General features: G+C 39.4%; 3 protein-coding genes across 3 annotated transcripts; 1 reads left to right on the top strand and 2 right to left on the bottom strand.

The window, feature by feature from the left end:
- Positions 1-8: 8 nt before the first annotated feature.
- Positions 9-4,397, bottom strand: LOC310945948 (intracellular hyaluronan-binding protein 4; the record flags this gene model as incomplete). The annotated part of the gene is made up of 8 exons (XM_083912210.1): positions 9-74; positions 477-668; positions 1,108-1,282; positions 1,732-1,812; positions 1,907-1,978; positions 2,056-2,196; positions 3,342-3,483; positions 4,172-4,397. 8 exons carry the CDS (start codon positions 4,395-4,397, stop codon positions 9-11), a joined length of 1,095 nt encoding a protein of 364 aa, XP_083768336.1.
- A 2,986-nt stretch (positions 4,398-7,383) lies between these two features.
- Positions 7,384-10,514, top strand: znf367 (zinc finger protein 367; the record flags this gene model as incomplete). The annotated part of the gene is made up of 5 exons (XM_083911769.1): positions 7,384-7,662; positions 8,562-8,712; positions 9,082-9,201; positions 9,683-9,821; positions 9,972-10,514. The coding sequence occupies 5 exons, from the start codon at positions 7,384-7,386 to the stop codon at positions 10,228-10,230; spliced, it is 948 nt and encodes a 315-aa protein (XP_083767895.1). The 3' UTR covers positions 10,231-10,514.
- Positions 10,515-12,207: 1,693 nt separating this feature from the next.
- Positions 12,208-17,049, bottom strand: slc35d2 (solute carrier family 35 member D2; the record flags this gene model as incomplete). The annotated part of the gene is made up of 12 exons (XM_083912876.1): positions 12,208-12,497; positions 13,217-13,299; positions 14,517-14,595; positions 14,745-14,812; positions 14,901-14,993; positions 15,521-15,623; positions 15,721-15,789; positions 15,919-15,990; positions 16,081-16,148; positions 16,240-16,326; positions 16,441-16,474; positions 16,922-17,049. 12 exons carry the CDS (start codon positions 17,047-17,049, stop codon positions 12,368-12,370), a joined length of 1,014 nt encoding a protein of 337 aa, XP_083769002.1. The 3' UTR covers positions 12,208-12,367.
- Between the last annotated feature and the right edge of the window lie 1,196 nt (positions 17,050-18,245).

Here is an 18,245-nt window from a genome sequence, read left to right as displayed (position 1 = left end):
GAATTCAGTTATCTTCCTGCTGAAAGTGCAGGAAAGTCTTCTGGGTCATCTGGGTTAGGAGCCAGTTCATCCTCCTGGTGGGAAAACATCAGAAACACAGATTAAACAAAATTCTAAAAAGATCTGTTCTTATAGTCTGAACAAGTCCATTTTAGTTGATTGTAGATTACTTTCTCATTTGATCCCCATAAGAGGTGAGCACTGACAGTTTCTCAGCATAGAATGACAAAAAGATGCAGTCCCTTTAGAAACTAAGCCAAAGCCTGATTGCATGAGCAACTATAATAACTGGTGTGGTGGAGTTACCATTAACCCCAACTATGTTTTGTACTAGATCATTTTGTATGTGTAAATATATTATTTAAAGCATACACTTCCAATTTAAAAAAAAATAAAGTGCTCATGTGCTCCCACTGGGGTAGCCTTCCTTTTGTTCCCTAAGCTTGATCTTTGTGAGCCAAAAATTGAGAACATACCTTCTGCAATATAGGTTTGGCTCTCTCTGAGCGACTTGCCGGACCACCACGTGCTCCCCTTCCCCGACCCCCACGACTGGGGCGTCCAAGACTCCCAAAATTGATATCCAGAAGAGAGGTGATGTCATTCACAGACCTACGGAGGAAGTTTCCTTCGTCTTCAATGTCTTCCAGGGCTGCCTCTTTAATGTTCTGCAGATGGGAGGCAAATGCTCAAATCAAGCCTGACATTTACAGTAAAACAGCATCTCCATCAGACACTATCTTAATCACTGTTTCGCATACCCCTAGAAGTACGTTGGAGTACTGCAGGGGGTAAGAGAGAATTTTAAAAGTGAAAGTTTTGAAGTGATTATTATTAATAGTGTTGTTGCATGATTAAAAAGATTTCTCTACCATGAATTCTGATTTAAGTGTTTTTCAGTTACAAGGTTGTTGAGTAAATCAGACTGATGGGGCAGCACCAGGGTTGCAACTATCTAATATTTTTGTAATCCAGCAACTCAAGTTACTCGACAAATTGTTTCAGCCCTAGGCGGCACTGTATTCCTCCTCTTTGTATGTTAATGTAAATCAGAGCTCCACTTTGTTTACTTCGGAACAGATCACAAACAGTGCTTTACATTCTCACCTCTGCGTGCTTAGACTGGTGGATGACCTTTGCTTTGGAGGGAATCTTGTTCTCGGCCTTGCGGATATTAAACTCTGCTTTGGGACGACTTGTCTCCTGCATGGCCTTCCACTCGTCCAGGGTCATCTCCATGGCAACCTGGACCACCATCTCTCCATCCTCTTCTTCAATTGAGCTATCATAATTTGGCACAAACTACATCCATCAGTCCACTTTATTTTGACATTAATACATATTAAAATGTAAATCTAGTAGGACACTTCCAGATAGTTTCTCAAGTTGCATCTTATGTCAGGAGATGTATTTCATGTATCATTGTTAAAGAGCAAAATCTATCCATTTCCCTGCTTTACTTTACTAACTTGAACACATTTTGATTTTGGACCAACTTAAGCAACTTGTTGCGCTGAATTGAAACTGAAAAAGCAAATTGTCATGTGATCAACGCTGCGTGTCATTCTAGTGTTCAATAAGCAAAATACATAGTGAAACCCTTAGATGATCTGTATAATTTAAGTCTAACCAAAGCACATCTTTGGGGGAAACACCCCCTAAAGCATACACTTAACTAATGACTCTCAAACGAATGTCATTTTTCAGAAGGATGTAATCAATGTCACTCACCGATTCTGATTGTCCTCCTCCACAGGCAACTGGTGCTCCTCAGAGTTGACTGGAGCATTAGATATCACCTCCATTAATTCACTTCACAAAAGAGTCATGGACAAACAGAAACGTTCTCTACTGCGCCCAAGTGAGATCGTTTTCATTTCCATGTTATTAATGAATGTTTACTTACCTTGCATCCTCTTCAGGAGTGCCCCAGTTCCACGGTCCTCTGCCTCCTCTCTTTTCTTCAGGAGAGATACCTCTGCAGTGAATGTTAGAAAAGTTGTCAAACTACTATCAACACCACCACTGCTACTACACTGGCAAAAAAAGGCTTACGTTCCATTGTGTCGATCGTACTCTCTCTTGCCCCTCAGGTTGAAGTTGTCAGAGTTCCTTGTGTATCCTCCACCTCTTGCTCCTCTTCTACCTCCGATGCCCCCTCTGCCCCTGACATCAAACTCTGCATTATAGGGCGGCCTGGAGACCAATCAGATTACAACTGTTACCTGCTCTTACATTTCAAACTCACCTATACACATACACACATTCAGAATATTGCTCTAAACATTGCTTGGGTCTTATTTTGAAATCCAACAAAATAAATAAATAAAATACAAAGGTGACCTTACCTATTCAGTGACATTTGGGGGCAAAAGATTAGTGATGAAATGCTGGCTAACATACCCTTCCACAACTTACTCTTCATACTAGAGCAAATAAGACTAGCTGTATAAACCGGGTATGGGCAGTCTCTGGTGGAAACAAGGCTTTACAAGCTGAGGCTTAAACTCAACTCTTCTTATTGGTTTCCAAACAGTCCAGTTCAGTTTGTTACACATCAGAACGGTTATTTTTGCACTCCCATTGTCAAAAGTTGTGAATGTACCAATAGAAACTCTCCATCCCATTCTGTTTTTTGTTACCCCTCTGTTGAGGTACCTTACACACTGATCTGATACTAAAAAAGGTGGAGCTACTTGGTTGTTTATTGTGACAGTGTCTGACATTGGATGTTGGGAGGGATGGCGGGATTCATGTTGGGTTATTTTTTGCTTATGTCTCTGTTTTTTCACTTTAAAGCAGACACTCTGTATAACTGTTATTTTCTCTTGTGTACTTTTCTGCAAATTCAATTTAAAAAAATACGCTGGAGGTTGAAAGCCCGTACTCTACAGGGGCATTGTTGGGTCTATGTAAATCATAAATAAGTCATAGCGTGTGGTCTTTACCTACTCTGTAAAGTGTCCTGAGATAACTTTTGTTATGATTTGGCACTATAAATAAAATTGAAACACCGCAGTTCATCGATTGGTGCAGAAATTCCTTTGCTTCATTGGTGAAGAGGAATCTCAGCGAGGGCTCGATGGAGTAGTGATGACTGAAAAAAATGTTCAGCTCGTTTTTCAGCGCATCACTATGCACAGTTTTCCAGCGCTTACATAGTTGATGCAGCTCTTGCCATCCGGTAACAACCCTGCCTACATTAAAGAGAACTTTCTGCGGTGAAAACGCAAAACAGAGCTAGTGTTTAGGTAAATGTCCGTACAGGTTATGTACGGTTCTAAAAAGGTACTATATCGAAAAAAGGTTTGACAGAAACACAGCTGTATGATAACACATACTTGGAGATGGAAAACTCCTGTGGATACACCTCTTGGTTGGCCCTATGCCCAAAGGCAGCCCTCTTCATGCCCTTCTGGGCCTCCTCTTTGCCATCGCCGCTCTCAGTTACAGGTCCAGGACGGGCCTGCTGCAGCTTACGGACTAAGGACAAAAAGTATGGTTGTGAGATTGCCAACTGTTTTGCACTCTCACTTTTCTTCTTTGTTTGCAAAGGTTGTGAAAATCATTAGTAACCAAATATTTGATAAAGCCAAGCAAAATTGTTCTAATCTATAAAGCCACATATTACAGGCTATAATAGCACAAAAAATGTTGGTTTGAATCTTCAAGTTATTTAGTTCATACCTGATCACAAAAACATTTCCCCATGTATTGTTCACCCTCTCTCCCACCTTCATCGTACAAAAGTAAAGAATGAGCCTGATAAACAATTGATGCACAAAAAAGGAAAAAAATAATCACAAGTGCAGTTGAAATGTTTCAATAAAAGGGAATAACAGCACCTAACTTATTTACATTTTTTAATTTATCAATAATAATTGCTGGTTTTCATGTTGGGAATCAAGAGTATTCATTTAAATGCATTTAGGAATGGGATATTAAACTAGACTGATGTTATTTGGCTTCAGATAACAGGTGGAAACCCACCCTGACAGCATCAACATGTGCTCAGCGGTCTGGCTGACTTTGCATCAGCAGCAGCTGACAAAGCCTGAGCAGACTGGCCACTCTCGGCTGAACTATTCAATCTAGAAATACTATCAGCTGCCAGAATCGTTTGGATCTGGGGTGCGTGTGACGATATGCAGCCAAAGCGGTTATAGCTGACCTGGAGCCTGGTCTTGACCATCTGATGTAAATGGGACGCGTCTCTCCTTCTGGGATTCTTTCTGACCATGTTTTTTCTGCTTGCCTTTCTTCTCCTCATCTTCCTTCTTTTTCTTTTTCGCCTTCTCCATTTCCACTTTGCTGATTAGGTCGAAAGGGTCAGCCTCGTCATCCAAAAGATCCCCGTACCTGTTCGCCACAGCGCACCCGTATGCGTCCGGGAGCATTTTTAGCCTGTGTGGGAAAAACCACAGCGGTCATAGGCTGATTCTCTCCTCAAGATGAACACATATCTTGCAAAATACAAAAACAGCAAACGAAACTCAAGAAACGACCGTTTTCGTGCCCAGCTACGACCGAACAGAGCTGCGGATGGTGCTTTGGTGCCTCGGTGAACATCCAACATGCCCACAGAAGTTTGCCGACACTTTTAAATGTTTGCACGTGTGGAGAAAAGCGACACCACGCCCAGTGCTCGTGCTTCACTAATCAATATTCATTGCAAACTTGGCCCAAGTCCTCTCTCTGACATCTGCCAGTGTTGGTGGATTATTCTCTGCTTAGTCAGGTCCTATTGCTCAAATTGGCACAGGAACTGAGGTCAAAGAGGACATGTGTTTACCAAAATTGACAAATATAAATACACAGCATTTAATGATAAACATATCCGTATTGAAGCTATAGCTGAATTTATATCATTTATATCAAGCAAATGTAAATTATATGTATGTTTTCCTTTTAAAAACTACTTAACCGTTAGAAAATATTAACTGTACCACCGACTAAGACCGATAAGTCGTTAGCAAGGTTAGAGGAAGGAGGCTGGGACATCGACAATACCCTTGGGGTATGACGCATGCGCAGTAACATGGTCTGCAATTGCCGAAAGACTCAATGACCATGGAGCAATTCAGTATCAGAAAACCTCTCATGTCCCGCAGACGGGGAAATTCGTTTGTCACAGCAGCAACAGAATACTACAAGCAGAAACATATTACATATATACATATTCACATGATATAGTGCAGTTATTCTTGTTATGTTTGTTTTGTATTAAAAGTATTATGTTATTAAGTTGTGACCTTGTTCTGGAAAGTAAGCATACTTGATTTGCACTTGAGTTTGTCACTATACTTAACGTTTTGTCGTATTAATAAAGAATAAAAATTAAAGAAAGAAACGGCCCAAGTGCACCAAAAGAGCACTTGAGCGGAAACCATAGACTGTATAATGCTTAATTTAATTTTCTTTGGTAAATAATTGATTTTTATTTTGTATTTTTCTGTGTTTTTTTGGTATTGAGTACACAGAGATGAGTCGAATTAATTGTATACTTGCATATACATGGCGAATAAAGCTGATTCTGATTTATACAGTCTATGGCGGAAACCATTTTATTTCTAGGCGCCATCTGCTAGTAACAGCGCAGCGCCAGTTCCACTGCGCATGCGTAATACTTCAAAGCTCAGACACTGTGTCCCGGCCTCCTTCCATCAGTTGGTGCTTTACTGTGTAAAGCTAGCTTTTTAAAAACATGTCTTATTTGCACTCGACTGCATAAAAACCAGATACTGAAAAAAAAAGAATAATAGTAGGTCAGGAAAGGTCAAGAAGTAACAGGCTTATGTACATATATATGGAAACTTCCTTTACTGTGGCTAGCTCACCGTTAGCTCTGTTTTAGAAAAGATGCACATGGTTTACGTCCTCCGTTAAATTCAGTCTAATATCTTATTTTGTCGACTGGGCATCAATCCAACATTTTCCCCTGAGTTTCATGCTTTTTCGTTGCATTTTATGATAACTTACCTATAACGTTAGGGGACAGCTGCTTTTCCCTTGCTCGGTCCAGGTTGTTGTGGTTGAGGCTAATGAGCTAAAGCCGATGAAACCCCAGGTGTGCTAGTAACTTTATTTTCTTTCTTCTTTTTTTTTTAAACAAAATGTGTTACCCACACATTATTATTACATTGCAAAGTGAAAGCTATACAAATTATTTAAATAATATTCAGATTTATCAGTGTATCAGTTTGATATACAAGTCAGACTACAAAGAGTGTATTGTGTTGGCTCCAGGAGATGAGGTCTTATAAGCAGTGAACCACTTGTATTTTAAAGGCAGATTGTACAGTACAGTAAGATATTTGAGAGAGAAAAACAGAAAGGCTTGCACCACAGTGAGAGCTCAGACACTATCTGTAGACTTTATGTCAGTTATGGCCATGTTTTCCGAGTTTACCTCCCCACTAAAATGAAAGAAATGTGGATGTGATGTCCCAAACAGTAGCATATTCAATAATAAATGACAGCATCCTAAGTTAAAGTCTTGATGTTCAAAATTTCCAGCACACTATACTACACTTTTATATTGTGCAAGTCCTTTTGAAAACTGTTTTATGTGGCTTTTACATAGAATAAAGAATAGTTGTGGTTAAATTGTGTTTTAACCTACATTTAACAAACTGTGTTTCACACTATTAGTTTCTATATCCTCTCACACAGTACACCTTTTGTTCAAGCATTCCCGCTCTATAATGATTGCGTAACGTTTGACGCATCTGGGCCACCGTTTCCTTTCCCTTTAAACTGACCAAAAAATGTAATAACATAAACAGACGCATCAGCGCGGGAAAGAACCATCTGCTCCTCCGTAATGTAAAATTAACCGCCCTTTACTCTCATTGGCTGCGTCGGGGCCGGACATGAGGTGTCGTTCGACCTCATTGGCCAATCTTGATGTCAACGTGCAAGAGCGCGCGTCAATTGTTTAAATCTCATTGGATGAAAGCGTCTCGACCAATGCGTGCACATGGAACGCTCTCCGCTCTGCCTATTGGCCCACTGGCTTTCTCGGCGGCTCTAAGGCACTGCTGCCATTGGTTACTTCTGACACGTGGGCTTGGATCTCTGCAGCCGGTTGGTCAGTTAACTGCTAGGCGCGATTTTGCAAGCGGGACAACGTTCCTTTGGGCTCACACAGTTCAGACGAGAAGGAAACTCACCATCATCTTCATATCCGACTGTATATTTTTGCGGATACTTTGTAGCGAACAACGGATCCTGAGATCTTTCTGGTCCCCTATGGAAATGAAGGACATATTCACTCCAGACTGAACAGGTGATTGATTTTTAAAAGAATAAGTTAGATTTGAAACTTTTACCGTTTCTGGGTTTTTTTTTGCTTGCCTTTCACGGAGTTTTGACACCGACACGATGGCCGAGAACAAGCACCCGCACGTAATTTTTTGCAACGATTCACCCAAAAGAGTTTTGGTGTCTGTTATTAAGACCACGCCGATCAAACCCAGGAAAGCAGAGGCCCTGACGCCGACAAGTCCTGGCTTCAGCGACTTCATGGTCTACCCGTGGAAATGGGGGGAGAACGCCCACAATGTGAGCCTGAGCCCCGGCTCAGTGAGCGGGGCTTCATCGCCTACCGGGACTCAGACAGCCAGGGAGGCGGACACGGATCCTTCACCTGACCAGATCAGGGTAGGTGCATGTTACTTTTTTAATATAGGTAGGTGCATGTTACTTTTCTTCTTTGTTGCTGAATACAACGTGCAATATGACACATGATTTTGCACAGACCTTTTAAGGCTATAGTTATTGTTCTTACTAGTTTAAGGCATACAACACTGCAATTCCCTAGAGCAACAACACTTTTTAGGTTATACATGTTTAACTATTTGTAATAACGACATATTTGGGAAGTAAAGAGTGCATGCATAATGCTGTGGACATTTTATAGACACATTATTCCATACTGAGCTCTTATATAAGATTAATATAGTCTAGGTGTAAATAAGAGTTCATTTTGTTTACATTGAACGTTAAAATTGTGTTTGGAGACAGCCTTAATATGGCCGGGGTTAGGAGTCATTTAAAAATCGCCCGCGCATTAGGGTGTGACATGGTGGATTTTAAACCCCCGTTACTTCCTGATTATGGAGCAGCTGCTCATACATGACGTCTACTCGCGCGCCAAAAAATGGAACCGGATGTGAATAATTTGTAATGGGAAACGTGCTCTGCAACAATATAGCACGTGAGCTCAGCTAAGGAAATTCTGATTATATGGATATGTATCCATGGCTATGGATTATATTGTATGAACTACAACACTGGTAAAACTACTGTGTTCTGAATATGTCTTTATAAAAGCAAATGCAGATGCATACGTAATAAAAGTAGGCACATTATAAACACAATGCTCCAGTTTAATATATGCTCTCTATACTTCATTTATATTTTGTACATTTATTAAATCCTAAAAGTATGAAAAGGTTGTGCCAATTTCTGCATCTTTTTGTGGCCGCTGTTCAATAGGAAAAGAAATACACAATGTGTTACTTTAGCTAATGTAACAATTCTGTGTGTATTGCTGTCAGGATGGCATCCGCAGAGGACGTCCAAGGGCCGACACTGTCCGGGAGCTCATAAGCGAGGGAGAGACTTCATCCAGCCGTATTCGCTGTAACATCTGCAACCGAGTATTCCCCAGAGAGAAGTCTCTTCAGGCTCATAAGAGGACACACACAGGTGAGACGGACGGAAAAAGACAGGTGTTGTGAATATTAAATAAGGAATTATGAGGCTTATTGTCAAAAAGTCAGGTGCCTTGAGAGGAGGTGGATGTACTGGGATTCCATAATGCCCTTTCCCACACTATTGGAAGCAGAGAAGGTCATGTAAACACCTGTCTAACCAGATGTCTAACTAACATGCTGGAACAGGGAAGGGCCCATCAATGCTTGGTCTGTGAAGGCTGAAAACAATTGACTTCCACGTAGCCATTCTGAATTTTCTGGCATTAGTGTTCACATCTCAAAGCAGTGTATCATCTAAGCAGTACCGTTTAATAATGACTGAATGACTTATGCCTGAACAATATCCCAATCTCCCCCTCAGGAGAGAGGCCCTACCTTTGTGACTACCCAAACTGTGGGAAGGCGTTTGTCCAGAGTGGTCAGCTAAAGACGCACCAGCGGCTGCACACTGGGGAAAAGCCCTTTGTCTGCTCTGAGAAAGGTGGGTTTGAAATGTTGACTTTTAGAAAATATTGCATGATTAAGCTGAATGGGTTGTATTTTTATTGTATTTATCTAGGTAATGGTGTTTGGCGAAACAACAAATTCAAAGTTTTGTAACCTTTTACTTTTAAGCACTTTTAGGTACTTTCCACTGGCATGAAATTTGGCTCAGGGTGACTTGCTAGAGCTGAGTTATATTTGAGGCATTTGGAAAGTACCTGGAAAAACACAAAGCTGACAGTGTAACTGTCTGCTGTAGTATAACTGTGCAAGCTTGACATCACTATCATCATTTTATGGTTAATAACATGGTCAATAACAGTAAGATTTATTCACTATTATTACTTTTTTTGGGGGGGGGGGGTCATGTAAACCACAAAACCTAATGCATTACACATCTTAGTTGTTCTTAAATCACTTCAGAAACAGGACGTTTAATGGCTCACTGCATTTATGTACACCTGTTGCTCTCTTTGCAGGATGTGGCAATCGCTTCACACATGCCAACCGTCACTGTCCCAAGCATCCTTTCTCCCGTCTGAAGAGAGAGGAACCAAAGGAGAGCCAGGGGAAAGCTCAGTCTGTGGATAACAAAGCTGTAGCAGAGTGGCTGGTCAAGTAAGTGAATACACAGGACTGATTGACAGAGTGGGGATTACCTGTTTAAATCAGGAACCACAGTTTAAAATAGTATAGTATTTATATTGTTCATTTAATGGCATTTTCTGCTTACACTGTATGTAAATATACTCTTCTCTGTCCTTGAAGGTATTGGCGAACTCGTGAGCAGCGTGCCCCCACAGCCCCCAAGGCGAAGCCACAGGGCAAGGGAATAGCAGAGGAGGACCAGGAGCAGCAGGATCCCATGGAGTTCCAATCCGATGAAGAGAATGGGGAAGACGAAGAGACAGCGGAGGAAGAGAAGGGCAGCCAGGGAGGAGCCGCCAAGCGCCGCCTCCAGGAGCAACGAGAGCGTCTCCACGGCGCTCTGGCACTCATTGAGCTGGCCAACAACCTGTCTGCCTGAACACCCACCCACTTCCTGATTCCTGGACTCTCATTCCCCTGTCCCTCGTATCTCCATTCCCCACCCGCCTTCCTGCACGTGCTGTAGCTATAAATCTTTCATGAATGCAGATCAATAACTAGATTATTCCTTCAAGTTGTGAAATCAGACTTTGAGAAAGAGCATCATCTAACCCCCTCACAGCACCAGGAAGGCACAAGCTAAAGCACCTTATTCAGCTTCCATTTTATCCTTTTAGGCTGCTATAATTGTAGATTCGATTATATGAAGAATGTCTTTCTTTCTCCTGCCTTCTAAAGGTAAAGAAAGAGTACCTATTATGTTTTGATTTGTTTTGTTTGCACTTTGATGGTAACGAGTTTTTTTGAGTGTATTATGAGTGTAAAAGAGTGTGTATGACTGGTGTGTATATGGATTAATCTCAGATGGACAGAATGATACAGGGTGTGGTCAAACATAGGAAATGTAAAGTTGCGTTCCAACTGTCAGATGACCTCTCATCATGCTCCCAGGTTTCATCTCCAGCATTGCAAGCACAATTTCACTGCCACAGAGGATGGCAGTGGTGGTAGAAATGGACTGAGAAATGTTCAGATAGGTAAAACTTCACCTATACAGAATGCTCCAAGAGGTGTGTGTGTGGGGGGGTGGTGCATAGGTGGGCAAAACAAGTCTGGGGAGCTGGATCAGTCTGGCATGTAAATGGTCATTTTTATACGCGGATGAGAGGTGATCATTGCAAGCCTAATCCAGAGGTCTGGTTAGGCACAAGCTTTTCAAAAAAATCCAAACTTTGTTATCGTCACCACTTCATCATTACACATAATTGTATCCGTGTGACATTATCAGAGGCGCACAGGAAAAGTTCTTGAGTCCTCTGTGCTGTCTTACAGATTTAGTCAAGTAATCTACATTATTTAAAGGTCCAGAGTACCTTTTAGGACATGCCATTTTTCCTCAAATATACAATAAACATGTTAAAGCTGCCGACCTAAAGTTTTACAACCAGACGGGAGATATTTTGCGATGGATGTCAGTCACCTTTTATATTAAAAGGGGGCAGACCAGTTACAATGTGGGCATAGAATCGTAGTAATGTGTCATGCATCTATGTCATCTCATTTCAAGAGGTTAAATTATGATATTTATTTCACCATTTTTCTTTTTTGCTCAACTTATTTTAGCCCTGGCATCTTTTGACATGAAGGGAAATGTTCCGACACCAGCAAAAAGCTGCCAATTTTTTATAATCGTAAAATCGATTTAGAATATGTTGTATACATTTAGACACCCCACTTTTATTGAGCACTTACACCCCTTCTAAAATCTTGGATTAAGCTTGCAATGCACTGAAGATTAGATTGTTCGTATATGTGTCTAAGAAAATGGCACCTGTTTTTGATAAACTGATTTTTGTAGTGCTGGGTGTTTTTCTTTCTTTTAATTCTTTTTCATCAACACTACATACTTCAACACTGTATGAAGCCTCTCATAACTGTCCTGTCTCTGGTTGTTTTGGGGAAACCTGCTCCCACAGCCTGTCACTGTCACTCTTGCTGTGATGTTTAAATCGGATTTTTTTGCAAATTACCCTTGTGGAGTTATGGTGAAACTGGAAGGCAAATGGACTGTTGATAATGAAAACACCAAAATGATCCCTTTTTGCCCAATTATAGTATATTTTGAAACATTGCTAACCCTTAGTCTATTTTGTGGTTTAAGGAAGATTATGGCATTTAATATATACACGTTGTGTTAGTTAGAATATTGAGTGTGCACAATTTATGAAGAGCTTTGAAGTTGAATTTTAGTTTCAGTTTTCCCCCTCTGCTAACATCCTCCAACAGTCTTCATGTTTGTGACATGTATAGAGTGATCCTGCTTGCTTGGTAGACATTTTATTACACGTTTTAAGATTTCTCTGACAGGCTGTCCACACTGTTATACAATAATTGGTTTTCAATAAACATTCACTGAACCTGATCCAGAATTTACGTGAACTTCTTGTCAAATGATTTAATAGTGAAATTAAATTGATAACATCAGTAATGCATCCATGGAAATCAGCTCATCGAGATAAAAGTGTAAAAGCATTATGCTCCAATATGGAGCAGAACAATGCCACCAGTGGTGAATGTTAAACTGTTGTCCATTTAGTTTGTGGAGTACTTTCCTCTTGAATCTTCAGCTCTGATGCTTCTTTGGTGTCACTTCCAGATGGTTTGTGGTTAAAGGTGAGATATGAGTACACTAGTCCACCTGACATACTGCGAAGCAAAACATAAAAGCAATGAATTGTTAGGACTGTGAATGGTCAAAGTGCTAAATAGTGGCCAAATCAGGGTGTAGTGGGGGGTAAACACCAGTATGGTGGTTTAAAGTATAGGGTTAGGGTTATACCCAGTTCCTTCTCCGTTACCTTACCATCTACCTACTAGAACCAGCCTCATTAACACCACCTAATGGCCAAGCAGTTTCCTGCCTTGCCTATTCACAAGCAGTGCCTCCGTGAAAGCCCCCTGAGGATACATTGGGACTGTTAGCACCCACTCATTTCCAATGACAATGGGAAACACCAACACTCACTAACTCTGTGTCAACCAATGACATAAGTACGTGAGTGCAAGTGAGTGATCCAGTAAAAAAAACATGCTGTCCAGACAAAAATAACTGGTGTATTTGACTTTTAACTTATCTAACCTATATCTGGACATGCTTGTACATCCTTGTTTTGTTATGGATTGGAATTTTACTTGGAAGTGCAATTTAATCTCACAATGCTGCTCTCATAAAACAAGACATGTAAAGAAATGTTGTGGCCTCATGTATGATCGTCACATCAAACTCTTCTGACCATTTTCAATTGTAGTCAGGTACATTTCATAACCACATGTAAGAAAGTATGTTTGTTTGTGGCAGAAAAAATGTATGCAATTCTAAAAACGACACAATAAAAATAAAATAAATAGAAAAGATACATTCTTACCAAATGCTGAGGCCTAGGAAGTTGGTCCAAGAGAACAGGTAGTCTCCACCCACAAAAATGCCAATATAGGCAACTGCAACATTCTTAAGAAAATATCAATATCAATATAAGTTAGTGGTTTGTTAGCAGAAACAGGACAGATGAAAATGTGACAACATATATTCACCTCCACCACGGAGGTTGTTTTCAGTTCTGTATGATTTTCTGTCTGTTACTTAGAACAGAGGTTCCCAACCTTTTTCCTTAAAGGACCCCTTTTTTATCATTGAGTATGCTGACCAACCCTGACTAAGTCACATATTTATGGGTATTTCATAATATATGCAATGCATAACAATAACAAATACAGAGCAGCTGTTAAACTGTACAATTAACCCAAATAGTGAACTCAATAACTGCAGAAAATTTGTGTTAAATGAAGAATTTAGATTCATTTTGAGCAGTTTTAAACTGATCCAGTTGTTGCCACCGCCACTATTTTGACCCTTTTAACGCTGCGTACAGAGCTCCCCCGCTGACAAGCAGCAGAGTCAGTGCACTGCTGGATCAGAGCAGACAGCTGTTAGCTATCCTAGCAGAAAAGAAATAAACAGTAAAGTTTCAGGTGGTAGTAAACGTACAGTGTTGGTTTCATTTCGTCCATGAATAAATGCTTCATACCATGAATATTATTTTGTTACATTTATTAAAGCAGTCCTCACACATTTGTCTCAAAATTGGCCTAACCATGTCATGTCATATGCTACTTCTGTACACAGCAAACAAATATTACTGGGACCATTACAGATGAACATTTAATATTCAGGAATTCATATGTAACAATTTGGCCACAATTAAGCCCAGTGACCATACACAGTCCAGCATACTGTATACTAGGTTTCAAACTTGTATTGTTTTTGTCTTTTATACAAATTCAGTGTTTCTTCTCCCTAATGCTGAGCCATTGTCCTAATGCAGGATGGGGATGTTAAGCAGAAAGGGAATGGAGAGGGACTTTTTTTATTTTTTTAAAAAGTTATCTTATACCCCTCAAAATCAAGAAGGCCTTGTGGCCTCCTGTAAAGCTTTGGTGGAACGGAAAGTTAAGAACAAGCAACTCATTTTCTCTTTTTCTTGTTCACTGATTGTTTACTAAAAGTGTAGTCGTTTGATGTAGAATCTAGCCCCACATACAGGTTCATATTTTAATTTTAAAAACATTTTTAAAGAATGAATTTGGAGGGTTGGGCAACTTTGGTGAAAATAAGAATTTCCTGTGCTTTCTAGTCTAAAAATAGTATTCTTATCAGTGTGTTCTTACCTTAATTGCCCCCACCACTGTGGTCGTAAGTGCAGAGTTATAAAAGTTGCACAGGATTACAGAATACATCAGAAAAAACCTGAAAGAAAAAAAGAACAGTCTTACAAATGGGGATAGGCTGAGGCAGTAATGTAAGAGCTGTGGAAGTGTCATTTTCTGTTTGTCTTTGGAGTTGCCACCATGGTGTGAGAATAAATGAGCAGATTGAACTGGATTATATTGACATACCCCATGAAGCAGGACACAAGGAAACAGAAAATAAAAGTGGCTTCAGCCCAGTCCTTAAATGTGACTGCCTGTGGATCAAAACATACAAGTTGGTCACACAGGAAAAAGCATAGTTTTGGGCAATACACTGGATCACAGTTACCATATGTCCAGTACCTCGTGTAAATCTCCAGTAAATACACTTGCCAAGAGAATGGGTATGACAATGATTAGTGCATTGTAAAATAAGACGCCATACTTCCCAAGGTCCTTAAAAATAAGAGGGAAATATTAGATATAATGTGACCAAAATCAAACATGCGCAGATACTTTGTGGAGATGTTTGTGTAACAAACAGCAAACCTAAAAACAGTTACTTTTACTGCATGTTAAGATTGTAAAGTGTTAGTAATTATTATCTATCTAAGTCTGTTCAAGACCCTGTTTCCATAAAGGGTGTATAAACAAAACAAAAGCTGTCACCTTTATTCACACATTCTAATGCTTAAGTTAAAAATCAAATTCACATTTTCTTTCTAATGGTTTAATACAATACCATGTATTGTTTAGTAAAGATCTAAGACATGCAATAAAAAAATACACAATCAAGTTTAATCCCCTTTCTTTTTTGGCAGGACAGCTGTGCAGTATAACAATCATCTATAATCTTGTAGTTTGTCCCTTTTCAACGTCAAATAAAGTTTTAACCACACCTACACATACTAGCTGATGTGAAACTACCAGTTAAATGCAGTAAAAATAGTCTTTATTTGTACAGAGTGTGCAGGGAATGTTACCTCAGTGCCAAGTTTCTTCTTGGTGTACACGTTGCTGGCAGCAGTTAAGGCATCATTGAGCAGGATGAAAGTATAGCCCTCCACATCGAAGGCCAGGTCAGAACTAGAGGAGAGGAGAAGATCAAGGGGGAAACACAGGGGTGCACTTCTTATATGATCTATTAGCAGTTCAAATTCAATTAATTTACCTAAATACACACCTTGCCGCAACCATGGCACCAAGGACTATAGCCACAACGCTGTACACAATACGTTTTGGGAATGTTTTTCTGAAAAAATGTAACATTGAGATATTCAGATTAAAACCAAACGCTCCTATTCTGCTGATATACCAATTATATAATAAATAAAAGGTTAATAGCTTCAAAACACTAACAACAATAATAATTATGTGTTACCTTAGTAAATATATTTCCAAGATCATTGTCATCAATATGGTGAATTTCCGTAATACTGTAAACATGGGTAAACTGTAAAAGACAACATGTTTTTAGCAAAACCACATGAATGAGCACTGTGAAACATCTACTAATTTAAAATAACAGCCAAGCTAAGGATACCTGAGTTTCTTGGTGCTTGCAAGTCCTGTTATATGGTTCCCAAAATACAGCAAAGGAAGAGGGAAAATCTGGCAAGAAAATAAAAGAGTACAACATTCTGTGAAATAGAATACAACTGAATAAAAATTCATATTCAATTGGAAATTGAGAAATGCTTACTTTTAACAAAATCCTTCTGTCAAAATCTTGAAACTGGATTATTTTGCTCATTTTGGCAGCATAAAGGACAACAAGAGTGGCAGTCATCTGAAAGCACCAAAGTGAACATGAAATGATGTTTTACACACACACACGCACACACACACACACACACACACACGCACACACACACACGCACGCACACACACACAGCCAACTTACCTGGCCCATTCCCAGACACATATAGGAGGGGAACCTGCAAGACCAACAAACACATAAACAGTTATTCCATAATGACTCATTTAGCATTATTAATAAGCTTCCTCTATTTGTGTGAGCTTTCTCTGAACGAATGACTCAAGTGTTGTACTTATATATATAATCATGAGGTACTTGGCTTAAGTATTTTATTTTCATGACATTTATCGGATACCATCAGATGCAATTTGCAAATTCATATTCAAATTATAGTTTAAGATAAAACTTGTTTTAGTATTTAAACCACCTCAACCAGCTTCAACGTTAAAGTGAAATACACAATCATGCGTAAATAATTATAATCAATTAATAGAAACATTATTCTGCTTATGTTTTTGTTTTTGTTGTAATGCATGTATGTTGTTTGTAATAGACATATTTCTACACTGTGATATTGCGGCTTCTTCCACCTGTGACGGTAACGGCACCACAGAGCGTCACATACCTGAAGCTGGTCAGCACGGTCTTATTCACCACAGTGAGAAGAATGGAGCAACAGGCGTAAAACACTGCAGAGTAAAACTTCAGCAGTCCGGAGTGTTCAACGGTTTCTTGACATGCGTTGGCAGACATCGTCAGGTACCGTATATAGACATATACATATAAATAGCCTACACTGTTATATTATAAAGTCGCGTGCTAAGAGTTTCATTAAAGTGCTTCAAAGGCGGAGTAATGATTCCTGTTTTGGTGGGAGGGTCTAACCAAGTGAACCTGCATGGAAGCGGACGTCGATCATGAGGGTCAACGGCAGGAAGTGATTCAAAAAAACGGTCCCATTTTTAAGTTCACTGCATAGACTGTATAAATGAATTCATTATACAGTCTATGGTTCACTCTCACAGAACCTTTGTGTTAAAACAGAAACATGTCAAACATATCGCATCAACAGTGGAAGGAGAAGTACTCAGTACTACTTAAGTAAAAGTAGTAATAGTAATAGTACTAATAAGGCAAAAATCCTTCATTCAAAATGTTATTTAAGTAAAAGTACAAAAGTATAAGCATCAAAATGTTCTTAAAGCAAACAAAGTGAAAGTACTCATTTTGCAGAATTGCATGTTTCAGAATAATATATTATTGGATTTTAATAGATTAATGTAAGTCTCTAATGTTGCAGCTGATAAAGGTGGGGCTAATTTTCATTACTTTACAGACTGCTGTGTAGCGTACTCTATAACAATATATTTTATTTAATTTGTTGGTCATATTTTGTATTTATAATCTTAATGTTATAGTAGGCTAAGTGAAGTTAGTTAGTAGTGGAATAAGAAGTACAATATTTCCTCTGAACTGCAGTGGAGTAGAAGTATAAAGTAGCATAAAATGGAATTACTCAAGTAAAGTACATGTAGCTCAAAATTGTACTTAAGTACAGTACTTGAGTAAATGTACTTAGTTACTTTACACCACTGCACATCAATCAGGCGGACATCCATTAGAACAGCACACAACAGGAGACACACATACACACACACACACACACACACACACTTGGATACATTTATTTTTTCCTTACACCTAAAGGGAATACATTCATTTTTTATGAAAACCTCCAGAAATATGAAAACATAGTTAAAACCACAGGTTAAACAACTTTCAGAATTAGAAGTGACCCTATATGTGGTTCATTTTTAATCCGTTTTGAAACAATAAAAGTTACTTTCTTTATTTTGTAGGCTAATCCCCCCAGCCCCAGTAACTGTAAAACCTGTTTTACTGCAGTCGAACGTCTAACCTGCAAATACAAAATTATGTGTGGCTTTGTT

The sequence above is a fragment of the Echiichthys vipera genome (genome assembly GCF_963691815.1).
Source record: "Echiichthys vipera genome assembly, chromosome: 4".
Lineage (NCBI taxonomy): Eukaryota > Metazoa > Chordata > Actinopteri > Perciformes > Trachinidae > Echiichthys > Echiichthys vipera.
The sequence above is the reverse complement of the archived record's forward strand: the minus strand, read 5'-3'. Positions and strand labels throughout refer to the sequence as shown.